The sequence below is a fragment of the Apiospora aurea genome, assembly GCF_038362705.1.
Source record: "Apiospora aurea strain CBS 24483 chromosome Unknown utg000002l_segment0_segment0, whole genome shotgun sequence".
Classification (NCBI taxonomy): domain Eukaryota; kingdom Fungi; phylum Ascomycota; class Sordariomycetes; order Amphisphaeriales; family Apiosporaceae; genus Apiospora; species Apiospora aurea.
In genome coordinates, this window is record NW_027117389.1 from 232261 (window position 1) to 256716 (window position 24456).

A 24456-nucleotide genomic window follows, 5' to 3' on the forward strand; every position below is an offset into this window, starting at 1 on the left:
ATGCAGCTACTCGCCATGTGTCGAGATTCGGCTACTGGTCCAGCTGCGCGAACACGCCCATCTCTGAATTTTTGGAGAGGCCGCATGCAGATTGAGGAGACCAAATGCGTGCGGCCGTAGGTGGCGTCGCACGTGGACCGACTTAAGGAGTCGGAAAACTCGAGAGCTGGAAGAGGCGGCCCGAGGGGATAGATCGCAATTATGGCATTACGTCCGGGTTTTATCAAGGAGGGATATGTAAACGAATGAGGCTATTCCGTCATGCCATTCCACCACTGACCGGTGGGATGGGTATGCACGTAGACAGCTGAGAGCTAGTTAGTTATGCTAGTAACTAGTGACTAATAACCTGCATCCCGTCCTGGCCTGTTGGGCCATGAGTAGTGTCCGAGGCCATATGTAAGCTCGCGGTACGAAGTCTGAATAAGTTAGCTTCATCCATCACCAAACGCCGGAATGAGCGGCGTGCATAAACCCGGTAGGGCGACGCGGGCTTGCCACGTTTCCTGGACAAGGCGGTGTAGCCAAGCAGGACGACTTATGCATATTTTGGTGGGGGGGCAGGAAATGGGAGAAGGAAGAGGAAGACGATTGCTAAGCACCTAAGGACGAGCTAGCTTATCAATTCCGGCGATTGCAAGCTGGCGACATAGGATTGCAACATGCCGCATGATGCCAAGCAGCGAGGAGCCCGACTCGGTTTGCGGCAGCCTGGACTGCATGGTTTTACTGTACCTAGCCATGCAGACACACATCAATGCCACGCAAGCCCGGGCAGCCGAGGAACCGTCTCGAATCGTGCTACCGCGAGCCCGCCGCTAAGAGGCAGACCGTCTCCAGGCGCTCCACAATTGCGCCCCTCCATTAGCCTCCATTACTGTATGCCGTTTCTATAGCGTTCTCTCCAGAACTCTCGCCCTTCCAGCCTGCTACTGGCGCCGCGCTGTTGCTGACTAAAAGACAACGCCTTTTGGAAGCTGAGCTCCGGCAGGGGCAGGGGCAGGGAAAACGTAGCCACGAACGAATCCCTCATCGATCCAGCATTCTGAGGTAATAAGGGTCCGGTCCTACCGCCAGCACTACTGTGGAGATGCGAACCATGGGACGGATGGCCCCCTAACTTCCTAAGCAGTATATAGCGCCCGCTTCCCTTCCCTTCCCTATCTCTCCCTCCCCAGTAGTTCGTTTGAAAATAGCCCATATTCATACCCAGCCCAACACCAACTTCGATTCTCAACCAGGATACCACCAAAGCTTTTATTACCACGCTCGTCTCCCACTATTACTACATTCAACATGGCTTTCGGCAAGATCTACTCCTACCCCGGCAACTTCCGCGTGCAGCGCGTACGTCACATCCCTCCACCTTTCCCCCTGTCGTCGCACTTGTCCATCGTCACATGGCTTGATTGTCATCAATGGTGACAGTGGCCGACAGTATTATGATTCATCAAGTCAGCAAGCTAACATGAACCCTCCCCAAATGCAGGCGCAGGTCGTGGCCGCCATCAACGGCCTCGAGATCGAGGTCCCCGCCGACTTCCAGATGGAGTCGACCAAGACCCCGGACTTCCTGTCCAAGTTCCCCATGGGCAAGATCCCGGCCTTTGAGGGCGCCGACGGCTTCTGCATCGCCGAGGGCGCCGCCATCGCCATGTACCTGGCCGGCAGCGGGCCCAAGGCCCAGCAGCTCCTGGGCTCGCCCGCGGACCTGCAGAAGCGCGCCCGCATCACCGAGTGGATCTGCTTCGCCGAGACGGAGCTGAACCCGCAGGTCCTGCCCGCCTTCGTCATGTGCGTGCTCAAGTACATGCCCTACAACGAGCAGACGTACACCAACGCGGCCAACAACCTCGAGCGCGCCCTCAAGCGCGTCGAGAAGGCCGTCGAGGGCGGCAAGAAGTTCCTCGTCGGCGAGGAGCTCACCATGGCCGACATCATGGTCGCCGGCCCCCTCTTCTTCGGCCTGGGCTTCCTCATCGACAACAAGATGCGCGAGGCCGCGCCCGGCGCCATCAAGTACCTCGACAGCCTGGCCGAGATGCCCGAGTTCAAGAGCGTGTTTGGCGAGGTCAAGAAGTGCGACACCCGCGTCGCTGCTCCTTAAGTGGAGGGTTAAAAAGGATTTAAAATGATCGGTGGGATGGAGACTATGGCGCCAGGGCACAGCACAACTGACGGATATGAGCTGTCTATTAAAAAGCACGATGAACTGCAAGCCAAGCAGTGGTAAAGGAAAACTATCAAGTCGTAGTCGAGAACCCAAAAAGAAGTAAAATGCACATCTTAAGCACCTCATATTAGATCATATGTGATATGTTATCTGCTATGCACCACCCTTCAGACCGCGTTGCGATGATACATCTGCCGAGGAATAGCCCATTGGCGACTCGAGGAACCAGTAATTGAAAATCTCTCTCGACCGTGTCTGCCGGACTGGGTAACACCAACCTTAACGACTGGGGACAACTGACTAGCCCATGTAACATCCCATCGTATGTGAGATCAACACCCGTTTCGATCGTGCCAAGCTTGAAGATTGCTCGGGGAATTACCATTCAATCGGTACGTTACCTTGCGTGCTTCTGTGCCACGTGCCATTACAGGGACGACCCCTGATCATCATGGTGCCGATGTCTATTTGCCTAGAGAGTGGCACTCGACGGCGTTAGGAAGGTGCTCGAGCGAGAATAGATCACAAGCATCTATGTTCTTAATAGAATCTCCTTCCCTATTTGGATGCATACGGCGGCGTATCTCCGGTTTGTGTCGGAGGGCTGTGATCACCCAGCGGCCGTTGTCTCATCGTACGGCAGATCATATGCACAGGCAACACATTGCGAAGATTTGCGTGATGATCGCCCAATTGTAGCCCCAAGATCTTAATCCCAAGTGTGCATGTGCTCCTTCCTCCCTTGCATCTGTCATGTATGCGCCTGCAACGCTTGCCATACTGCTGGCGTCGTAGAGGGGACCAACCAGAGACCACGTACACGAGGCCCAGCGTCTACCATTGGGCCGGGCCTCTCTCAAACGACGCTTGCAGAGAGGATTGACACATTCTAACCCGTGTAGTCCAGGGTAGTATTCGCCCCCCTCCGCCGCGCTGATAGGCCCCCTACAGGGGTGCCCGCACGTATCCACACTTCTGCGGGTTGCTTACTATTTTGTATCGGACTCGCGTAGTCCCGCCGAGGCCTAGCGGACGCACCTTTCGTGTAGAGAGACCTGATGCGGAGTCGGTTAGCCTCATTGGCGAAATATTTATTAGATAAAATATGTGTGCGCCGAAAGCAGCCCCCTTCAAGCTTTGAGTTCTAGAATCGGATGGTTGTGTTTGCGTTTCTTTGACAGACAACTGCTGTATAACCTCACCAACAAGACAAGATCTTCTGATTTAGCATCGCCGCCATCATGTCGGTACTGAACCTTTTCGTCTCTGCGGCCCTCCTGGGCATCGTCGCCTGGGCCGCGATGAAGCTCTTCGAGCAGTCCCAGCGTCCCGGGCCGTCGCAACCCCTACCGCCGGGCCCCAAACCAAAGCCCATCATCGGCAACCTCGGGGACTTGCCGGCCAGCGGGGCGTTGGAATGGGAGCATTGGGCCAAGCACAAGGCGCTATATGGTAATTCATCCCCATCGAGGCCTCGAGTAACTTAGGGCAACGGGGACGATGCTGACCAAGGGGCGTCCTTACACGCACGCGCACACACAGGCCCGATTAGTTCAGTCACTGCGTTCGGCACCACCATTGTCATCCTGAGCACGCTCGAGGGCGCCAAGGAGCTGCTGGAGCATCGGTCCAACATCTACTCGGGCCGGGCCCGGATGGAGTTTGGTGGCGAAATGTGAGTGGACCTCTCTGGCCAGCACGTGAATGATGGGGAATTTTTGTCGTATTAATGCTTCGTTTTTTTTTAGGTGCGGCTGGAGGGACATGCTCGCCCTGGTGCCCGCCGGCAACGGCATGCGCGCCATCCGCAAGTTCCTGCACGGCGCGGTGGGAACCAAGGCCTCGCTCAACAACTACGCCGAGCTGCAGGAGACCGAGGTGCGGCGCTTCCTGCTGCGCGTGCTCCAGAAGCCCGAGGCTTTGCGGAGCCATATCCAGACGTAAGATCTTAACGCCCCTTCCCCCATCCCGTTTCATCTCGTTTCAGGAGATTTTCAGCAGAGAGACATATGCTGACTGTATTCTGCAACCCGGGTAGTGAGGCCGGTGCTATCATCCTCAAAGTGGCGTACGGCTACGAGATCGAGCCTTACAAGGAGGACCCCCTTGTCAGACTGGCCGACGATGCGATGGAGCAATTCTCCAAGGCCATGATCCCCGGCGCATGGCTTGTGGACATGGTACCAATTTGTAAGTTGCAATTTTGTGACGACAACGAAGAATGCTGTTTCGAAACCCCGCATCGGAGTGTAGCTAATGAATTCCTTCAGTACGCCATTTCCCCGAGTGGCTTCCCGGCATGTCGTTCAAGAAGACGGCGCGGGAGTGGAAAGCGACGCTGATCGACCTGGTCGAGCGGCCGAAGGGCCTGGTCCGCAAGCAGATGGCCGAGGGCCGCAACGAGACCTCGGTCCTGTCCCTGGCGTACGAGAAGTCGCCCAACATGAGCCCCGAGGAGGAACACGTGGTGAAGTGGGCGTCGGGGGCACTGTACGCCGGTGGAGCCGATACGGTAAGTCTTTTCGTCTGCGTTTGCTCCCATGAAATACCTAGGTACGCTCCCGAAGCACCAGAAGTTTGCTAACAGAAATCCCGAAAATCAGAGCGTGAGCACCATGTCGACCTTCTTCCTCACCATGTCCCTCTTCCCCGAGGCCCAGCGCAAGGCCCAGGAGGAGATCGACCGGGTCATCGGCACCGACCGCCTGCCGACCCTGGCGGACCGCGAGAGGCTGCCCTACGTCGGCGCCGTCATGAGCGAGGCCCTGCGGTTCCACCCCATCGCGCCCATGGGGCTGCCGCACCAGGCCACCGCCGACGACGTGTACGAGGGGTACCGGATCCCCAAGGGGGCCATCGTCATGTCCAGTCCGTGGTAAGTAGTCGCATTCGCTATGAACCCCGTTTCGCTGTTCGGCCCGATTTTCAAACAGTTCCGCGGACACAAGCTGACCACTCCATCCACAGGCTCTACAGCCGCGACGAATCCGTCTACCCGGACCCCGAGACCTTCACCCCGGAGCGCTTCCTCGGCCCCAACCCGGCCCCGCAGCCCGACTTCGTCTTCGGGTTTGGGCGGCGCGTGTGCCCCGGAAAGCTGCTGGCGGAGCAGTCGGTGTGGCTGACGGTGGCGCACTCGCTGGCCGTGTTCGATATCTCCGGGTCCCCCAGCCAGAAGACGAAAAGCGGCGGCAGCAGGTTCTTGGGCGGCATGGTGAGCCACCCGGCGCCGTTCGAGGCGACGATCCGGCCCCGGACTCCGGGACACGACGCCTTGATTCGGGAGGTGGAGAGGACGCATCCGTGGGGGGAGAGCGATGCGAAGGAGTTGGAGAATATCAAGGTTTGAGAGAGCTGGGGTCACTGGTGGTTATCACCTTCCATTAAAGGGGTAACGAAGAAAGTCGAGATCGTGTGAGTATGCAATAAAACTGTTGGGTATCTACCCAACACGTATGCACCTATTGACAATGGCACTTTTCACCGCCAAGGAACGAAACAAGGGGGAGTATTCAAACGTCTCTCAGCAGCCAGCTGCGGCGCTGGTCTTCCGCGAGACCTATCGAGTCTCTGATGACCCGAGGAGTTGTATCTTCGAAGCAGTCTACCATGGGGGCGAGATGTTGACGGGACTTGAAAACTGACAGTGCGTTAATTTGGTTCGTTCAAAAATATTAGTCTCGATGCTTTTTTACTAAGTCGATGCACCCCCCTACGCTTACACCCCCCAACGGTCATCGGCGAAAAATAAAAACACTATAAGCAATAATATAGTAGATTAGTTTATAGAAAAATAACGAAAAATAGTAAAAACATAGAAATAACGTTATTCTACTTTAATTAAACTAAAAGCCTTACTTTCCGTATTAAAACTTAATTCCAGTGTTTTTTATAATAATGCCGGCGGAGTTACACGCGCCGGCGTATACGAACCACCTATATCTTCCCTCTTTGCTTCCTTTACCTTTATTATTAATATATACTTCTAGTTAGGGTCGGGGATGAGCCTCTTCCTCTTTTTCCTTTTTTCTTTTTCTAGATTAGCCTCTAATTAAGCCTTTTCGTGCTAAAGCTGGCCGACCTGGCCGTTTAAAGAGTTTAAGCTCTTTTAGAGCTTTCGAAACAGCACCCTCCGTGTTACGCTATCGAATCGTATATTATTATCCTTTAATTTTTCGGTTAAATTTTTAATCTACCGGGAGCTAATTAAAGTGGCTAATAAAAGTGCCGTATATTCGGCCTCCGGATCCAGTGTTAGTTTTTTAACCAGTTTTACCGTCTACGAGGCTTTAAACTTTCGGAGCCGAGAGTTTAAGGGCTTATTAATATTACGAGAGAAAATACTAGCTGCCTTTCATTCGCCGGCGATAATATATAGTTTAAAGGCAAAAGTTTTAACCGCCGCGTAATACTTTAAAAACTTTTTTTTACTTATTCTTATATTATTAAGCTTTAAATAGTATAATATAACCTCTCGGTGGTATTTCTTTTTAAGTATATTAAACACCCTTAAATTTAAGGGTTATAAAAGGTGCGACGTATAAGCCGAAAAGAAAAAAAGCTAGACTTTATTTTTAATATATGTTAATAAAAACTTTTTAATCGAGTAAAAAGCGTAGCTATTTAGTATAAAAAAGCGTTACTAGTCGGTATTATCGGGGGTAGTTTAAAAGAGGAAGGTTTACTTAAGCTATATTAACGCTAGCTCGTTACTCGTTTAGCTTTTCGGTAACGTCGCGAAGGTTTAATATTCCATTTAATCGGTAAGAGTATTATTTTCCTCGGGAAACTATTATAGCTAGAGTTATTAGCCTTTAAATATAACTATCGGCTTAATAAACCGGCTATTAATACTAATTACTTTTACTATAATTACTCATTCTCGGTTAATAAAGCTTTTAATAATAATTCTTTATACTTCGGCAGGGCCGATTACTATTTAATTATTATCGGTATTTAGCTATATATTAACTTCGTTATTATTTTAAATAAAAGCCGGTGAAATAAACTTTAAGAAATCGTGCTTAAACCTTTTAAAAAACTCTCGGATATTTTCTTTAAAAGTGTTATTAATACGCCGAAAATTTATAGTATATAAAAGAATAGAATTTAAGTAAAGGTAGCGCTTAAAAAATTTATTAATTTAGCGTTTTCTTAGTATATAATAACTTTTATTAGCTTTAAATATACGTTAAGTAAATATTTTAAGGTAAATATACGGTGGTACGATACTTAGTAAAACCTATGTAAAAGCTTAAAACGTAATTCGAGACTCTTTTACCGGAGTTAATATTTAAAGCGACTCATTTCTATTTTTTAAGTTAACCGGCCTTTTATTCGAGCCTTTAAAGTTATGCGGTTAACCCGGTACTTTAAAGCGGCTATATTAATACGCGCGCCGCGAGAGACGTTTTAAATCGTACGATTAAAGTTTAACTCGCTTATTATAGCGTTAAGTGTAAAAAAAAAAAAGAAAACGAAGAAAAAAAATAATTCAATTAAAAGTGCAACGAAAACTGACTTATATATAATTATAAAAAGAAGGTAGTGTTAATTAAAGATAGTGTTTTTACTTATATCCGTTAAAAAGTGTAAGCGTAAGGGGGTGCATTAATTTATTAACGTTAACAGTTAACGAATCAATAAATTAGCCCTCGTAGAACTTTAGCCAATTAGACGCGCAATTAAAAGTTATTTTTCTTACTCGCGTTAACACATATATGTTTTATTAATAGCCTTCTCGCTATAACCTAAGACGTGTTTACTCTAATTAGCCAGCTTTCAACTTATCGGCTAACGCACGCACCTCTTCAGCCAGCTGATTCGAAGCTTATTCGAATCTTATTTAAAATAAAAATTAACCTTTCGGGAGATCGAGCGTACGTTAAAGGTTAAGCGTGAGTAATGCCACACTTACTAATTTTAACGCACGCCGGTTCGAGGACCGAGTGTGAGCAATGCTACACTCACTCTCACAGTACCCTTTATAAGCTATAGTACTTATAGTACCCTTTATAGCACCCTTTACAGCACTCTTTATAGCGCCTCTCTACGCCTTATAAGGCTTTATAAAGCTTTATAAGGTAATCGAAAAGCTAAATTAGCCGGCTTAAGGTCGGCTATTTTATTTAACTAAGATTTATTAATATAATTAAATACGATTAACTAGTCTCAAAACGAAACAAAAAAAGACGAGACGATAATTAGCCAGCTTTTTTTTACTTTTAACTAAAGGGTTAAAGTAAACACACTACTAGATTTTCGGCTAATATATAAAAAAAAGGGGGCTGTCACTAGACGTATACTTCTAACCCCTTTAAGGGGACGTGCGCGGCCTAAAAGTTTAGCTGGCTAACTAAAGTAAACACGCCCCTAGATTTATATAAACTCATTAATCCCTTCGCTAACTCCCCCCTTATTAACTAAGGGAAAAAAGACTAAAATAATAATACTAACGCTATTAAATTAATCGATTTCACTACACCTATATACTTTTAATTTATAGATTAGCGTGAATACACTCTAATTAAGTTTCCTTTACTAATATACGTATTTAAATTAATTTTAAGGCCTTTAACGACTAGTATTATACGCTACTTACCCTTCCGCCTTTTTCGGCCTTCCTTTATATCCTTTTATATGCTTTTAATGTTTACTATATATACGAAAGTCTCGTTGGGGTTAATATTAACCTTTCGCCTTTTTTAAGCCTTTATTTTTTTTAAATCTTCTTTTAATTCAACCTTTTCCTATTTTAACTGGCTGATTTAAGCGTTTAAAAAGTCGATACTTTTGCCGACTTTTGAAAATAATAACCGGCTAATTAGTCCGACGTTAATAACGTTCGTATTAAGTATTATTATACCGAAATCTTTTACTTATTAACTATTTCTCAGCGTTTTAACCTCCGGAGGGCCGAATAGTTAAAAATAAAGGTCCGCCTCGGCCTTTCGAGCCTCCTCGATATAGCGAAAAGTATTAGTTTTTCGAAGCCGGTTATTTAAAAGCTTATTAATATCCCGGGGCTAAATACCGGTTACGGCCTAGCCCCTTTTAATAATTTTCGAGGTTAACGCCTATAGCCGAGCTTTTAATTAAGCTTTTAAGAAGTCCCTTTTTTAATATAGTTATTATTAATAATAGCGTATACTTTATTTAACTCCCTGCGAAACCTCTTTTTAAGCATTGAGAAAAGGCTAATATTTAAGGGCTAGAAAATATAAGAGCTATATAATAGCTCGTAAATAAGTTAGACTTTATTTTTTAAGTAATTAAATATAAAAGCATCGGTAATATAACTATCGTAGCTATTTAATACTAGTACTTTTTACTAATCGGAATTATTCGGCTTAATTAAAAGAAGGAACACTTTTTTTAACTAGTTAATTACGATAAGGTTACTAGTTTATCTTTTAAGTAATATAGTAAAAGACTAGCTTTTATAGGGGCTGTTAATTTCGTTTTCTTTTACTAGAAACTATTATTACTAAACCGATTAGCCTTTAAATATAATTAAAGGGGGCAGGGACCGGCTATTTACACTAATCGTCTTAATTATCGTTACCCACTCGCGATTAACAGAGTCGTAACGCATTAAAGTCTTATAAATAATAAGTTCGATTACTATAGACCCCCCCCTTTAAACGTTAACGAGGTCCCTACCTTATCGGCATTAAACTAATAGGATAATAAAATAAATCGAAAGGTATTATTATCGAGTCTATTAAAAAACTCGTGCACGGCCTCGTTCGAAGTGTACTGGAAGCGCCGAAAATCGATCTATTTGGACCGCAGGGACTTGATGGAAGGATGGCGCTTTAAAAAACGGCGCACCCAGTGACTGTCGAGCCTGTGATCGACCCCTTTTTCGACTAGTATGCGCTGAGCATACAGCCGAAACATGCTATGAGTTGGTGCGAAGCCGAGACTGGCCTGAAATAGGGCCTAATCGACCAAAAAGGTCTCTTCGGCAGGTGACAGGAATTGGAGGGCCTCGTACTTCTGTTACCGATTTAGTAGACCGGCGATGCGGTTGCGCAAGGTCCCTTTGTTTAGGTTGTTGTCTCGAGCAGCTCGGTTAATCGATTTACCACCGAGAACCTCTTGCACGGCCTTCGCAACGCGTTTTTCTCTAACGGGACGCATAGTGATAAAAAGTGTAGAAAAGGAGGAAGAGTTTAATCTATTTTAATCGAAAAACGAGTGCCAATTGACCTACTTTATATACTGTTGATGTTGCTCGGTGATGATGTTATTCGTCTGATAATAGGGGGTTCAGTGAGGGGGGGTCAGCGAGGGGGTTGGTGAGCTTAACATAGATATTGAGGTTCTTGCTGAATAAATCAATCCTAATCAACAATTCTCCTTGCTAGTTATACCTTGTTCGTGTATCCCAAGTAGAAACGAAGCACGCAACAACTGTCCGATCGCGCGCCGTACGCATCACATCTGCGATATGGAGATGCAAGACAATACGGTGGCAAACATCACAACGCCTGACGGCCCGGACTTGGACGGCCTCGTGCTCCCCCCAGGAGTCGCGTTGGGAAAGCGAACCGAAAGGAGCACACACTCCGACACGTACCAAGTCCTCCACCACTCCAACGTCGTGCCTTTTCTGGAGGCGCGCGTCTTTGACTTGGCCCCGGAACCCGCCAAGGTCCGGAAGCATCGCGTCCGTTGCATACGGCGCCTCGAAACCCGAAAGGTGCTCGAGGAGACAGTGGGGGGATCGGCGTGTCGTGGTGTTCGTGAATGACGCCTGCGTGGAGGACAGCCCGATGCTCGGGGACGTGGCAGACTGGCTTGGCGCATATGCAAGACGAGTATTGGCCCGATACGAAGACGTCTTAGCCAGGCAAAGTCATATGGGAGATCTCTCGGTAGACACCAGATCTCGACATGCATCCACAGCTCAAGTTGGCCCCGAGTTCGATCGACAAGAAACCTACCGAGATCTTATGGGCAGGACTATACTGAAACCTGGCTTTCTTTGGCATTGGGATTCTTGCGTGGCTTCTGACGTCGCGATAGTGAAAGGGGTAGCGCAAGTTAACTGGAAGCTTCATTTTCCATAGCCAGTGATATAGAGTGGACAAAGTGTATAGGGCACTCAATAGTACACGCAAACATAACATAAGTGGGTTCGGGGGAGGAGAGTTCAATATACTAAACTAAGATGAATTGTGCCAATTTGGTTGAGGTTATTCGCAAAGCAATCCAAAATCAAAAACGCCCGCAGAAGCCTATCACAATGAAAACTGTCACTGTTGTTTTTCAAGTTTTTGTAGCAAAGATAGCCGAGAAAGGACAACAGAAACGAAATAACTCTCCTCCACCACTGATTGGTCCATGAGAGCCTAGGGGGCATCGGCGGCGAGCCTGATCCAAGTAGTAGGACAGGCTGGTTGAATTGAGCCTTAGCCCCCCTGATTATTGGGCCTTTTGCCAAGACGGCTCTAAGACCAGGGCGCTTTTTCTCATTGGCTAGATACAAACCACACTCAAGGATACTTGATGTACGGCGTGTCCCGCCCCCAAGCACCAGAGGCCAATTTGTTGACTGGTCCGTAACATGCATGACAGATTATGCGGCTCGAGGGTGGCATTGTTGACCCCTGATCGTCGCATGTACGTGCCCCTGACCATAGAGAAATTTGGCCCTCTTCGTAGCAGACAATCAGGGCGTAGATACATGATTGCAGGTACTGCAAAAGATAATTAGCATCTGACATCTTCCCAGGGCCAATCTAGTGATTGCATAGTCTCCCGGTATGCTGGTCACACCAAGTCATACGTACCAGACCTTTGTCCATACAGAAAATTGGCCCTTCATCAGTTCATAGAGTACTAGTCTCGAGAGGCAACAACAAAGCAATGTATGCCATATTCGGCCAGGAAAGAGGTCACCGAGGGGAATGGAGTAGTCGCTTTGAATGCGTAAAGACGTTTACATAAAGCTCAACCCAGAACCAGCGAATATGATCATGCCTATACCTATCATCATCCAAATCTCAACACATATTTCGGTCTGCCGTTGTCCGTCACTGCTGGCTGGTATTCTTTACTTGGTCCTCAAGCACCCAGCAGTTTCCCTTTGCCTTTCTTGTCTTGGACGACTTGAAAGCCGCCTGTTTAATACAGCATTGACTTCTTTTTTTTTCCTTTTTTTTAGTTCTTTTGCTTTTCGGTTTAATACAGCACATAAACCCTTGACCTACTCAGACTCACCTGTCGACTATAAGCCAGTGTCACATTCGAAATGGGTCACAAGTTGAGCGAGTACCCCCAGCGTAAGGGTGATGGTTCTGCTGTAGACGCCAAACCTGCCAAGGCAAAACCGAAAAAGCATGATGGTAAATATATTCCGAAAGCTCCCCTTTGGTTGAGACGAAAGACAGCGGTCGTCATCAAGCTAACGATCTCACTCCGGAACCAGGGACTATGATGGCGCGGTGGCTAACAGAAGGGAAAAAGGATGAGCCATGGAACGCCCTTACCCTAAGCGCAAGTACACAGGCACAGGGCGAGGAAGCAGTTGGTGCCGCGGAAAGGGGTTGATATCGATCGGCCAAGGAGCCACTGGTGCACCCTAAGAGTGAACAGGGTCAGTTGAACAGCCAAAGGATACATATTTGAGTGCTTTGTCATTACGGTCATTGTGAGATAGTCGGAGCTTTTTTTTCTGGTGAAAACTAAAACTGGACCGGAGTAAATGCAGCATTATTCTCAATACTCCTCTCCAGATAGCCCTTTTGGTTTATACCCGGTTTGGCTAAAGTAGGAAACAATGTAACTCATCTGTTCCAGCTACTACCCTGAACTATACATGTACTCATGATAGTTACTTTATGCTTCCCCATACCTTTCAAGGACCTTCGGGAATTTTGTTGTAACAAAAACTTAAATCTGCCGGATGGTAGCCAGTCCTCAAACAGCAGTCAACGATAGTTTGCCAGAGGTTAGAGAGTTGACGCTATTTGAAGGCACCTTATACCTAAAATTAACCATGAGTAGAGACTCCTGCGCCAGGGGACTATCGGGGCTGACCTGCGATCTCAAAGTTCCTGGCGAAGTCCTCATTTTGTGCACAACTCGCGGGCCGAATCGTCCGCCAGGGCATCGCGGCAGGGATTGTGTCTAGGGGTTGGAATTGGCAGGCAGACATGACGTTCTAGCATAGCAGCTTTGGATAGACAATGTGTTGGGATGTTAGAATTGGTGATTAGGGACATTCTCAAATCTTCTGAGCAGAAGTGGTCTTATTCTCGGCGGAGACTAGAATGTCCCCTTTTCCATCTTGGGGTAGCTGGCTACCTATTCGATGGTATGAATGAGCCACATAGTACAAGAACAGTTGTATTTACAAGCCCCCATCGATGCGATTAGGGGCAGGAAGGTGTTCCCTTGCGGTACATGCATGCCTTCATTGAGCACACCAGTGATGCATGATATACAACATAGCCCATGAAGATGAAACGAGGCCCAGACTTTCTATCTCGATAATGGTACAATGGGCGCCCCCACATCTTCCTCATCCTCCTCCCAATCCTCCTCGTCCTCCAGCTCCGGCTCGCCGAAAATGGCCCGCCAGATACGGCCCCACATCCCCTTCTTCTGCCCCAGCCCGAGCATGATGACGACGGGCAAATGCCACACACTCGCCCAGAACAGGCCCTTGGCGCTGCCCTGAAACCCGTCGCACCTCCAGAACCGGACCGCCTCGCGCGTGAGCCAGATGTTAACGGGGAGACTCGTGGCCGCGAAGCTCCACTCCGTCACGCCCACCGCGCACAGGCCGAAGCAGATGGGGAAGAAGGCGAGGCTGTACCGCAGCGCCACCCGCCCGTTGCGCGCCGGGTTGACCCACGAGAGCATCTGGTGGCCCGCGGCCTTGTACTCCTCCCGGATCGACCACGACAGCGCCATAAAGTGCGGGAACTGCCACGCGAACAGCAGCGCGGCCATTAGCCAGCCGCCGACGGCGTCCCGCGTGAGGAGCAGCTCCTGGAAGGAGCCGGTGCCCGTCGCCGACTCGCCCGCCGCCGCGGCCCAGCCCATGAGCGGCGGGATTCCTCCGACAATGGCGCCGACCCACGTGTTGAGCCAGTGCATGCGCTTCATGGGCGTATATACTCCCGCGTATAGCACAATGTTGGCCGCGCCGAGGAAAGACACTGTCGGGTTGACGCCGAAAAGCAACGCGCCGACCCCGGTGGCGCCCGCAAGAACGGCGAACATTATGGCCTTGCGCTGGGTCAACAGGCCGCGGACGAGGGGTCGGTTGCGCGTGCGCGACATCTTGGAGTCGGTGTCGGGCTCGTAGATCATGTTGAGGGCGTTGGCCGAGGCCGAGCACAGGGCGGTGCCCGTCGTCAGGAAGGCGAGGGTGAGGGGCGACAGGGACGGGGTGTCGAGGCCGATCGAGGGCGAGAGGAAGTCGGGGACGGGGTAGAGGGCGTAGGAGGACATGGCGGTCAGGACCACGAGGACCGAGAGGCGCGGCTTCGAGAGCGAGAGGTAGAGGGACAGCTGGCGGCGGAAGGAGTTGGCCGACTGCTTGCTCGCCGACGTGGTCAGGGCCGACGAGGCATCTTCGGTGGGCAGCGTGCCGTCTGAAGGGGCTGAGGGTGGTGAGGTTGAAGCAGACGCAGGTGTTGTTGCGGCGGCGGCGGCAGCATTGCGCTTTGCGGCCTGCCTCCGCCGATGCGGCAGGTCCTGATTTATGTGGGAGGTGGCATGGGTCGAAGGATTTATGGTGGTGGTACGACTCGGGCCGTCGTCATCTGCTATTGTTGAGGCGGACGCTCTCGAGGCGCGGCTGTCTGTGGATGCGGGCAAAAAGCCATTGGAAAGGAAGTAGCCCGTCTTCAGGCGCGAGGCTCGCGGGGCTATCGCACTGCGAGGGGCAAAAGTTTGACTGAAGGGTCTCGAGGGAAGCTTCCGGCTGCCCTCCTTCGTAATGTTCAGGCGGCGGCTGCAACTCCAACAGACGTTCTCGAAGGCGCTCAGACGGATCGCGTTACCGGCAGGCCGTAGGGTCATGATGACCAGCAGCGCATGTCGCCGCAGCTGCTAGCGATTGGTTTTGTCTGGTTGGCGGATCTGTCGGCACGGCTGGGGGGGCAGAAGTGCGACGGCGAGGTTAGAGAAGTGCGTGCGTACGATAATTGTCATGGGCCTCGGGTGCCAAATTAGCACACTGTAGGCACTGTCAATTGCATTGCCATTGAGCGGCCAGGATTCAAAAATTAGTGACGTCGGAAGCCCAGTAATTCCGCCCGAAGCAGCAGCAATTGGGGCTGCCCGCATTGGAAATCCAGAACTCCCAGAACTCCCAGAACTCCCAGAACTCCCAGAACTCCCAGAACTCCCAGAACTTCCCCGGCTCGAGTTTCAGTGGGCCCAAACCTCCACTCCAGTTGCTCAACACGACTACTTCATCATTGACTCTTTGCCCAGGCAACTGCACCCATTTGCGAATATGGACTCGATGCCACACAAACGCTTGTGCGCTCGTTTCTGTTTCATTACGTTCGGCCATGGGTCATGAGAACTCGCACATCGGGAAAGGTTTGGCATGGCCCGTAATGAGCAGCAACCACCACTCTACCGAGTGACGGCGTGCCTTTGGCTCTTTGGCTCATTGGCGACATCAGGTCATGCATTATACATGCAAACTGGCCACGCGTCATGCTGTGGAAGGTCCCAGTTGATTCGTTGTTTTGCTACTTTTTTTAATTTTTAATTTTTTAATTTTCTTTTCTCGACCTGTTCGAAATGCACTCTATTAGCAGAAAAGCCCCGATACGGACGGCTGCGAAGGACGGCCAGGCTTTTTGCAAAGTGTTTATACTAATGCGGCCCACTCAGTTGCCCGGCTAATTCTATTCGATTAGGTGATTGAGTAGTATACAAATGACTACTTCCTTGACTCGAATGTAAAGGTACGTCTAGCGCCTATTGGCCTGTCGCGTTCATGGCTAACAACCAACAGTCCAAATCGTCCTGAGAGGCAGCAGAACGGCAATTCATGGTCGTTGCCCGCAAGCAGACACAACCCCTTACGACTGCACTTGGGACACCGTCTGTCTGTCTTTCCTCGTCAGCGAAGGGGAGAACGGCGGGGATAATTTCTCGCTGTTTCCCTACGGGCTCTTTTGAGTTGGTCAAGAGACGGGCACCGTCTGACGACTGAGTTTGGAGGCGATATGGGAACTGAACAATTCAAAGATAAAGCCCGCTCCAGCATCTTCTTGAAAATTCAACAGATGGCTTTCGGGCTCGTTATAAAGCCCAATCTGATTCCTCCAAGGCATTTTCTACAATTCTCCTTCACAATATCTCGAGGTCATTCAATTCTGTCCACTCATTGGCTGCCCATCATGACCAAGCCATACGTCCCCGCTCACAGCGAGGGACCTCCTCCCCCAGACCAAGATGCAGCCCGAGAGGTCGAAACCTACAAGATTTCAAAGGTCCATTACTTCTCGCACGAATGGAGAATTCCGTTCATCATGACGATTTTCCACCTTATCTTGGGCGATGCTCGGGTGTCCCCGCACAGTGACACCTTCATGTCCGTCCTCCAGATTCTGTGCTCTTGTCTCTACCTGAAGCGGGATCCCGTGGCGGCCTACTATCTCAGTCTGCAGGCTCACGCTCATCTGGGCCGGTACGGGCTGGCGGCCTTTGCCACTCGAAGGTCCTTTATGAATCTCTTTCGCTTCTATTGGTCCACGAACCAGCTCAAGGAGGCGAAAGAATTAGCCGAGGGCTTGGGGCATCGGATCAAGACGGAGCTGTCCTCTGTGGCTCCCGATGCCTTCCTCGTCTGGAAGACTCTGGCAACTGATGTACAGTGCCGCGATGGTGGTGGCGGCAGAGCGGCGGCCTTGCTATACGGGGACCTGGCCCATCAATACAGCCTGCACCCCGGGCCCAGTAACCGGTCTTACCAATGCCTCCACGCCGCGTTGCAATGCTTCTATACCGGCCGATCCAAATGGGAGTCGGCTCTGGAACTGATCGCTTACGCGGGCGGGTGTCTAGGTCAGATCCCCCAAGAGCTCGAGTACGCCACCGAGACCCTCGTGGAGCGCAGGGTGGCTCTGCTGGCCCTGAAGGCGGTGGTGCTCGAGGCCATGTCCAACGTCGACGGGGCAACGCGGGTCTACGAGGAGCTTGTTGCTTTTTGCGAACAACATCTGGACGCGGACTTGTATATCGAGTCCTGGCACCGAGCCGCCGACAATCGAACGACGGCACTCAACCTTGCCAAGCGGCAACACCTTCAAATCGATGAAGGGGAGTCCCCTACGAGCCCTACGGCTGTATTGGCTTCCCCTGGGCCGCTGGGAGTAAACATTGCCCCTTCACAGGGCCCGGTGCAGAGATACCAGAAAGCTTCTCAGGGCGAGAACCTTAACTCGACCCGGCCTTCCAAGACCATGCCAAACCTTCCAGCTGCAAGCGGAACTGTCCTCAAGCCACTTGAGCAGGTTTACAACGAAAGTTCTTCTGACGCGACCGAGCTTCTGGTTCAAAAGATGACGCAGGCCCTCCCATCAGGGTGCCTTGACATCGAAGTGATAAGTCTCCCACCACCACCTTTGTCCTCTACCGTTGCCAATGGCCTTGTCATCGACGAGCCCATCGAAGACATAACGCCCATCAAAAAGACTGGCAACAACAACAAGAAGAACAGCATGCGCGAAACCAAATACCCCGAGATGGACCAACACCTTCTGAACCGAGCCCGCCAGACGGCGGACCTGATGGAACAAGGCCTCCACGACGGCCAGTGGCCCGCGGCCGTCGACTACACCACGCCCTGGACCGACGACGCCCCGCCAGAGCCCCGCTACGGCCTCGTCCCCTGGTCCCGCGCCCGAGGCGACGCCTGGTCCCCCGAAGAAGGCGCCGTCCTCGCCGAGCGGGCCGCGCGCGGCCTGCACATCCGCTCCACGACGCTGTTCCGCATGGTCTGGTGCTACGCTAACCAGCTGGACCGGACGCAAGTGCCCACCTGCAAGAGGGAGATCTTTGATCTGACCGACGAAGCGATCTTCGGCGGCCGACTCTACCATTCCATCGCCTACTTTCTCAATGAGCGGCGCCGGGTCCTGGGTAAACCCATAGGCGACCTCAGCCCCGACGTCGTCTGGGACCCGGAGCACTGGCCAGGCAAGCCGATCTCGGACGCAGACAAGGCTTTGCGGCGTGCCCTGCGCGGACTGTGCGACGCCGCTCAGGACGAGCTGGAGCAGCAGAGACAGCAGCAGAGACAGAATAAGGACGCCCCTTCCACCGCCCAGACGCAAGAGGCGAGTGATATGGAAAGCCTGGACCATGAAGCCCAGAAGCAGCTGCAGGAGCTCAGACTACAGAAGCGTCAGCATCAGGAGGCGCTTCTGCAGGAGATGACCCGGGAAGCACAACAGGACAACCACCGTCAGTTTTACCAGCAACGGCAGCGGCCCACTCCGATGCAGGAGCCCCTCGTCCCCGCCGCCTCACACAGCCCAGCCCAAAAGGTCGAATACACCAGCTTCCCCCCACTGCCGCCCAACCGCCCGAACCAGCAAGACAACAAGGAAGCTAGCATCGAGAAGAAGCAGGAGACGGAGCAATCCCTCGTCGCCAAGGAGGTGGGTATAGTCCTCAACAAGAAGTGCCAGGGCACCCAAGACGACGACGACAGCGACTCGCGGGGGGCAGGAGCTGACAACTCTTCTCCCGCCCCGACCCAAGCGCGAAGACGACGTTGCCGCCCTGTCTCCGTCCTCGTCCTCGACGCCCGATGACATCGAAATGGAAAGCTGGGACGTGATCAGCGAGAGAGCGGATAGCGACGACAGCAACGGCCACCAGGTCGGTAACATGGAAACTGATTATGCTTCAGACGATTCCGGCTTCGGGAGCTGGGAGGGCATCGTGTGATCCAATCAGTGAACCCCAACGACGGCTGGCGTTGTGCCAACCAGCCACGCCTTCCTTGTGTTTGAGTTTTAGAAGCAGAGCATAATACCAGTGTGAGAAAGCCTACACCGCTGAGCCCTTGTCGGATCTACCGGGAAAGTTCCCTTAAAGTACGTGGGAAAATTCAGGTCTGTTCGTCTCCTTTAATGTCACGATGGGACTACATCATTTCCTTTCCACGCACACACATACGACACCACTTCCATAGCAGTGGCCAAGGCAATCAAGGTAGGTGCACTGAACCTCTTCATTCTTTCCACTACCCACATCGAGTAATAACACCACGGTTTGATGAGAGTAGTATTTATGGCTGTATGCGTATCTCTCTCCCCATGAGCCTCCATATAAACCTATTCATCCGGCTCAACCTTCTACTGGAAAGCGCCTACCAAAACATGTACAGTATCTAGCGACTAGGATATCTACCCGGGTTCCAGCCAGCAGGATATTCTGCTGGTTCCTTTCGAAACGTGCCATCAGCCTGGGCGACTAGGATATCTACCCGGGTTCCAGCCAGCAGGATATTCTGCTGGTTCCTTTCGAAACGTGCCATCAGCTTGGGCGACGTAGAGAACGTCCAAAACCCTGCCGCTCTCAGCTGCTTCTCTCTGTTCTGCATTTATTTGCGCAAGGGATACTATGGTACTCTCCTCCACTGCTTTGGACTTGCCAACATTCTCTTTTCGGGCCTCGCCATTGTCTGATTCGAGCTGGGGGACATTCTATCCGCCCCCTCGGGCATGCTGAATCTGTACCTGGGAACAACGACCTCTTCGCCGTCCCTGGCCCTGTCCGAATTGGGCCTGGCAACACCTTGTTCTCGCTCCGCGACCTCGTTCATGCGTTGCTGTTCGGTGGCCATCCATTCCTCCATCACGGCGATCGCGGCGCCCGGCTGGCCCCGGTGGTCCAGCAGGAACCCCTGCAGCTGTGCGGGGGTGAACACGGCGCTGGGGATTCGCTCACTGAAGGTGTCGGCGAGCTTCTGGAGCTCCTCATTATCCGTGTCGGGCCCCTCTTCTAGGTCGCCCTCAAACATGCGCACAAACATCTCCTTGGCGGGCTCGCGGTCGATGCGGCCCATGAAGATCATCTTGTCGATGCGGCCGGGCCGCACAAGGGCCTCGTCCAGGTTGTCGGCAACGTTGGCCGTCATGAGGACGATGCGGCCCTCTTGGCTCGTGACACCGTCGAGCGCGTTGAGCAAGCCGGAGAGGCTGATCTTGCCTCGGGGCTCTGTCCGTTTGGCGTAGGCATTCAACTGTTCGGTCAACGAGCCCTTCGTCTCATCACCTTGTTCCAGCGGCTGCCGCTTTACGCCGATGGCATCGATATCCTCGAGCAGGACGATGCATTTAGGAGGCAAGGCGTGAAACAGTCGTTCCAGCTCATTGTCCGATACCAGGGCGGGGACGTGAAGGATGTGAAGGTCCAGGCCAAACATGCTCGCAAGAGCAACAGATAGACTTGTTTTCCCCGTGCCTGGAGGGCCATACAAGAGGTATCCTCGACGGTAGGGGATGCCTCTGGTAGCGTAGAAGCGGCGGGTAGTAGTGTTCAAGTAGTTGGCAATGTCCTGGACAAGGTCCTCTTTGACAGCCGTATCCATGTGGACCGTGTTGAGCGGGCGAAGGGGGCGCAAGACGGTGTGGTCCCAGGTTTCGCGGCCGTACGCTTGAGCCGTGGTGCGAACTGTGACAAATTCATCGCGTTGCACAAGTGAAAACTCACGGCAGGTGTCCAAAAGGCGTTTGATGGGCGCGACAGAGCGGCCGAGGCACATGACGACCAACGGTTCATGGCCTATTCAGTTAAGGGTTAGCCTGTGCTTGACGATGATGATATAGAGTGACGGGTAATGGGATACTTACCGGCTGGTGGGACGACATATTGGTCAGTTGAGTCGAAGCCCAGAGTCAAGCCAGGAAATTGCTCGCCGTAGCGGCTGGTGGGAATACGGCGCACAAGGAAGATGTTGCGATCGTGGAAAAACCAGGTAACGCCGAAGGTGGGCAAGTACTGAATGGGCAGGCGTCTACCCAACTGGGGAGGTTCAGTCTTCTTGGCAAGGACGCGGCGGTACTCCCAGGCGCCGTTCTGGTCGACTTCGGAGGTGGCCGTGATGATGCGGGTCTCCTGGTGCAGAAGGATCTTGGCGCCGACCCAGTTGAGGACCTCGCGGTTCAGTCGGTCGTTACCGGAAATGGACACGGAGGCGGTAAAGAGACGTGTGACCCAGCGGTAGACATGACCGGCGACGTACCTGAGCTGCCGGGTTCCGTTCGAAATGGCACCAAAGGCGGTGATAGCGACGGTGATGGTGGCGACATCGAGGTTCAACCAGCGGAGGAAGAAGTCTTTCATGGAGGCAAAGCCCGGCATGGTTTGCTCCAAGACGGTCCCGAGGCGCAGACTGTCATCTCGGCCGTTACTGAGCGGGGGAGGCATGATTGCTAGATAGGTAGGTAACTGAGCTCAAGTTGAAGTCCAGAATCAATGTATGTGATGCGATGTAAGGGACAGACAGAAAAAAAAGACCTTCCAAAGTGTTGCCCTACTTGCAGTGCTTGAGGGTTCTATGCCATCATCTGTGTGGATTAGAGAACGAGAAGAGGCGAGGGTCAAACCAGCCGCCGGTTGGATCAAAACAATGAAGATCAGCTGTTAGGCATCGTACTTGATGTTGGCAGGTGCCGTGGAAACATCCAACACCAAACAGAAGGTCCAATTTGATATTGAGCTCTTCAGTCACCTCAGCCGCATGCAGCTTGCGGCCGCTCTGGGGCAGGTACTACGGTTACCTCCAGATGTAGGTAAGGACGTTCGTAGGCGGCTCCAATTGATTGATGTGCAGGCCTCACATGCACTCAGTAAAGTGGGTATCGCATTCCACCTGAACACCCCACGCGAAGCGAGATCAAGCAAGACAGCTGACCCCGCCCCCCGCACTTTCCCCAAGCTCCAGGCGATCTGCTTGTGATGCAGTTGCCCATTGGCCTTGATGTAGCCGGATCGTTTTGATCTTGCCATCTCAAGAAACGTTCACTCCTAGAAGACTTATGACCTAGCAGGAAGCTGCAAGTCCCACATGCTTTCCTATGTTCTACCTCACATAAGCACCTGGGTGACAGCAATGCCGACGAAGAAATGACGGGTCGGGGTGGCACACGAGCTCGTACTGGATGCTCGCAAACTCCTCCATCAGTTCCTCGGGCTTGCACCTAACCACGAAGGTCTTGCCTGAAGACGAGAACTGCTTAGTGTGGCGCGACGCCTTAATGAGGGCGTAGCTGGTTGTTATGGTGCGGATTGTCCTGGTATCCACATAGCATTCCTCCAGCTGGGTTTGGACGAACACAAGATCCGACAAGGAGGTCGGAAGCTGCAGATCCAAGGCGTCGTAGATACGCGAGAAGGGAAGCATCGGGGCCTTGCCGGCGGCGATGCTTCCTTCAATGCCCATCCTGCATCAGGAAAGAGAGGCTCAGCATATGGCTTCTGGCGCACGTCGACAGAAACCAGGGTCTCGCAGTGGCTTGCTTACATTCGAAATTCGCTCAACACCTTGGCGCTTGCACGACCCAGGGCGCTCATCCCGCCAACAACGTTCAATATGGCCTTCAGACCGCGCATATGCACCTCCCAGTCATCATCGATCCCCGTCATCAACTATAAGGCGAACAATAGAGGTCAGCTCTTCGATCGTTTCTTCATATTCACCAATCCGTTTGACTGCGACCCCGGGCCGGCGGCCATTGGAATGGCGTCGGCGCTGTCCTCGTCACCTTCCTTTCGGCATCATCAAGACTCGCCAGGCGCGTGGTATATAGCAGTGGCATGGCGAAGTTGCGCCAGAAGTACAGGCCCGTATTCACGTAGTGCGGGTTGTGGGTACCGACAAACGGCTGGAGTGTCGAGGGCACATCCATATAAGTGGAGATGGTGGCAGCAGCATCTTGAGGCGTGTGGAGCGGGAGGCCGTCTCGAGTCCACTCTTGGAAGTCGAGATCGTTGCGATGATGGTAGAGCGCATCGCCTGCACAAGCCGCCTTGCTCCCTCGCCGGCCGGCTGTGCTTCGAACTAAGGCCGTTTCTTGAGAGCGGCTGTGCCGCTGATTACGATGGATCCGTCGCGGCTCGGTCCGTTCCGTGCGCTCCTCCTGGCGCTCGGGCGACGATGCCGCCAATCGGGATGTTTTCGCTCTTCTCGGCGCTCTGGAGGCACGCTTCTTCTTAACCGGCGGGTTCTCCGTGCCCAATCCTTCAGTCCATCGAAGCCATGAAGTGCCTGTTGAGGGCTCAGGACCACGATACACAACTGGCTCGGGCGGGGTTGTAGTGACGATGCCGTGACCAGTGCCTTGGTCCACTTTCATGGTAATGCCTGTTCTTCTCGCATCACCACGTCAGTGAAATAGTTGTTTGGTAGTCTTTTCTTACATGAAAAGAGTTAGGGTATTCGGCTGTTGAGTGAACATGTCGCTATGAGGAGGGAAGTGGACGAGGGCAAGATGGGGAAATTGAAGTACTGTGGTGGTGGTCACCTCTTTTAGGTAGCCAAGTCGCTGCTTAAACCACTGGGGGGCCCTGATCCACCCATTGAAGGACCCTGCAGCTCGATTCCCGCACCGACTGCCGAGTCTCCGTCCCAGGTGTCACTGATTTGCAGCGAATATCAGGGGTATTCAATGGGCGACTAACGGTCGCGTGCTCTTGACTTTGATTTTTTTGCATGGGAGACGGGCAATCATTTCCCACCCTTGGGTATTGGGGGGCACGCGGATATGATCCGATACCCATCAAACTCCCCCTCCACGTATTAACTTTCCTTTTCTCCTAAAGCTACTGAGTACTGAGTGGGAGCATCGTCGGAAACTTACATAATACCCCACGGACTATTCCAGACACTTATCATCTGACCCGCGGTGCTTTTCATGGACCACATCATCGAAGCCCACAGCACCATTGCTGCGGGCGCTTGTGCCGCCGGGCGAGCTCTCTCCATCCATCACTTCCACGCGGATACGCCTCGATGGCGGTCGCCTCCAAGTTCCAAACTGTGTCGCGCAGCAGTGCCTCATTGGCAGGGCACGCGAAGCCGAGAGCCGTGTAGAGAAGGACGGACGGGACGAACCCGAAGGGTCAATTGGACGTGTACAGGTGTCTGACGCCGTCTTTGATCCGGACCACCGCCCCGCCGTCGCGGATGCTGAGCGTCAGCTTTGGGAGCAAGGCCCCGAAGGGGGAAGGAAGGCGACCACGGCCCGCCAGGTGCAACCCAGCACGTAGGCGTAGCGGCCCTG

General features: G+C 52.0%; 7 protein-coding genes across 7 annotated transcripts; 4 read left to right on the top strand and 3 right to left on the bottom strand.

Moving 5' to 3' along the window:
- Positions 1–1296: 1296 nt before the first annotated feature.
- PG986_002471 (glutathione S-transferase) lies at positions 1297–2107 on the top strand (the record flags this gene model as incomplete). Its single annotated transcript, XM_066838693.1, has 2 exons — positions 1297–1347; positions 1490–2107. 2 exons carry the CDS (start codon positions 1297–1299, stop codon positions 2105–2107), a joined length of 669 nt encoding a protein of 222 aa, XP_066703757.1.
- Positions 2108–3414: 1307 nt separating this feature from the next.
- On the top strand, positions 3415–5522 carry PG986_002472 (cytochrome P450; the record flags this gene model as incomplete). Its single annotated transcript, XM_066838694.1, has 7 exons — positions 3415–3625; positions 3716–3848; positions 3922–4113; positions 4212–4363; positions 4444–4685; positions 4777–5048; positions 5141–5522. The coding sequence occupies 7 exons, from the start codon at positions 3415–3417 to the stop codon at positions 5520–5522; spliced, it is 1584 nt and encodes a 527-aa protein (XP_066703758.1).
- Positions 5523–10628: 5106 nt separating this feature from the next.
- On the top strand, positions 10629–10931 carry PG986_002473 (uncharacterized protein; the record flags this gene model as incomplete). Its single annotated transcript, XM_066838695.1, has 1 exon — positions 10629–10931. One exon carries the CDS (start codon positions 10629–10631, stop codon positions 10929–10931), a length of 303 nt encoding a protein of 100 aa, XP_066703759.1.
- Positions 10932–13666: 2735 nt separating this feature from the next.
- PG986_002474 (uncharacterized protein) lies at positions 13667–15217 on the bottom strand (the record flags this gene model as incomplete). Its single annotated transcript, XM_066838696.1, has 1 exon — positions 13667–15217. One exon carries the CDS (start codon positions 15215–15217, stop codon positions 13667–13669), a length of 1551 nt encoding a protein of 516 aa, XP_066703760.1.
- Positions 15218–16557: 1340 nt separating this feature from the next.
- On the top strand, positions 16558–18978 carry PG986_002475 (uncharacterized protein; the record flags this gene model as incomplete). The annotated part of the gene is made up of 1 exon (XM_066838697.1): positions 16558–18978. The coding sequence occupies one exon, from the start codon at positions 16558–16560 to the stop codon at positions 18976–18978; it is 2421 nt and encodes an 806-aa protein (XP_066703761.1).
- Positions 18979–19790: 812 nt separating this feature from the next.
- PG986_002476 (uncharacterized protein) lies at positions 19791–21601 on the bottom strand (the record flags this gene model as incomplete). Its single annotated transcript, XM_066838698.1, has 2 exons — positions 19791–20956; positions 21025–21601. 2 exons carry the CDS (start codon positions 21599–21601, stop codon positions 19791–19793), a joined length of 1743 nt encoding a protein of 580 aa, XP_066703762.1.
- Positions 21602–22256: 655 nt separating this feature from the next.
- Positions 22257–23529, bottom strand: PG986_002477 (uncharacterized protein; the record flags this gene model as incomplete). Its single annotated transcript, XM_066838699.1, has 3 exons — positions 22257–22617; positions 22698–22822; positions 22939–23529. The coding sequence occupies 3 exons, from the start codon at positions 23527–23529 to the stop codon at positions 22257–22259; spliced, it is 1077 nt and encodes a 358-aa protein (XP_066703763.1).
- Between the last annotated feature and the right edge of the window lie 927 nt (positions 23530–24456).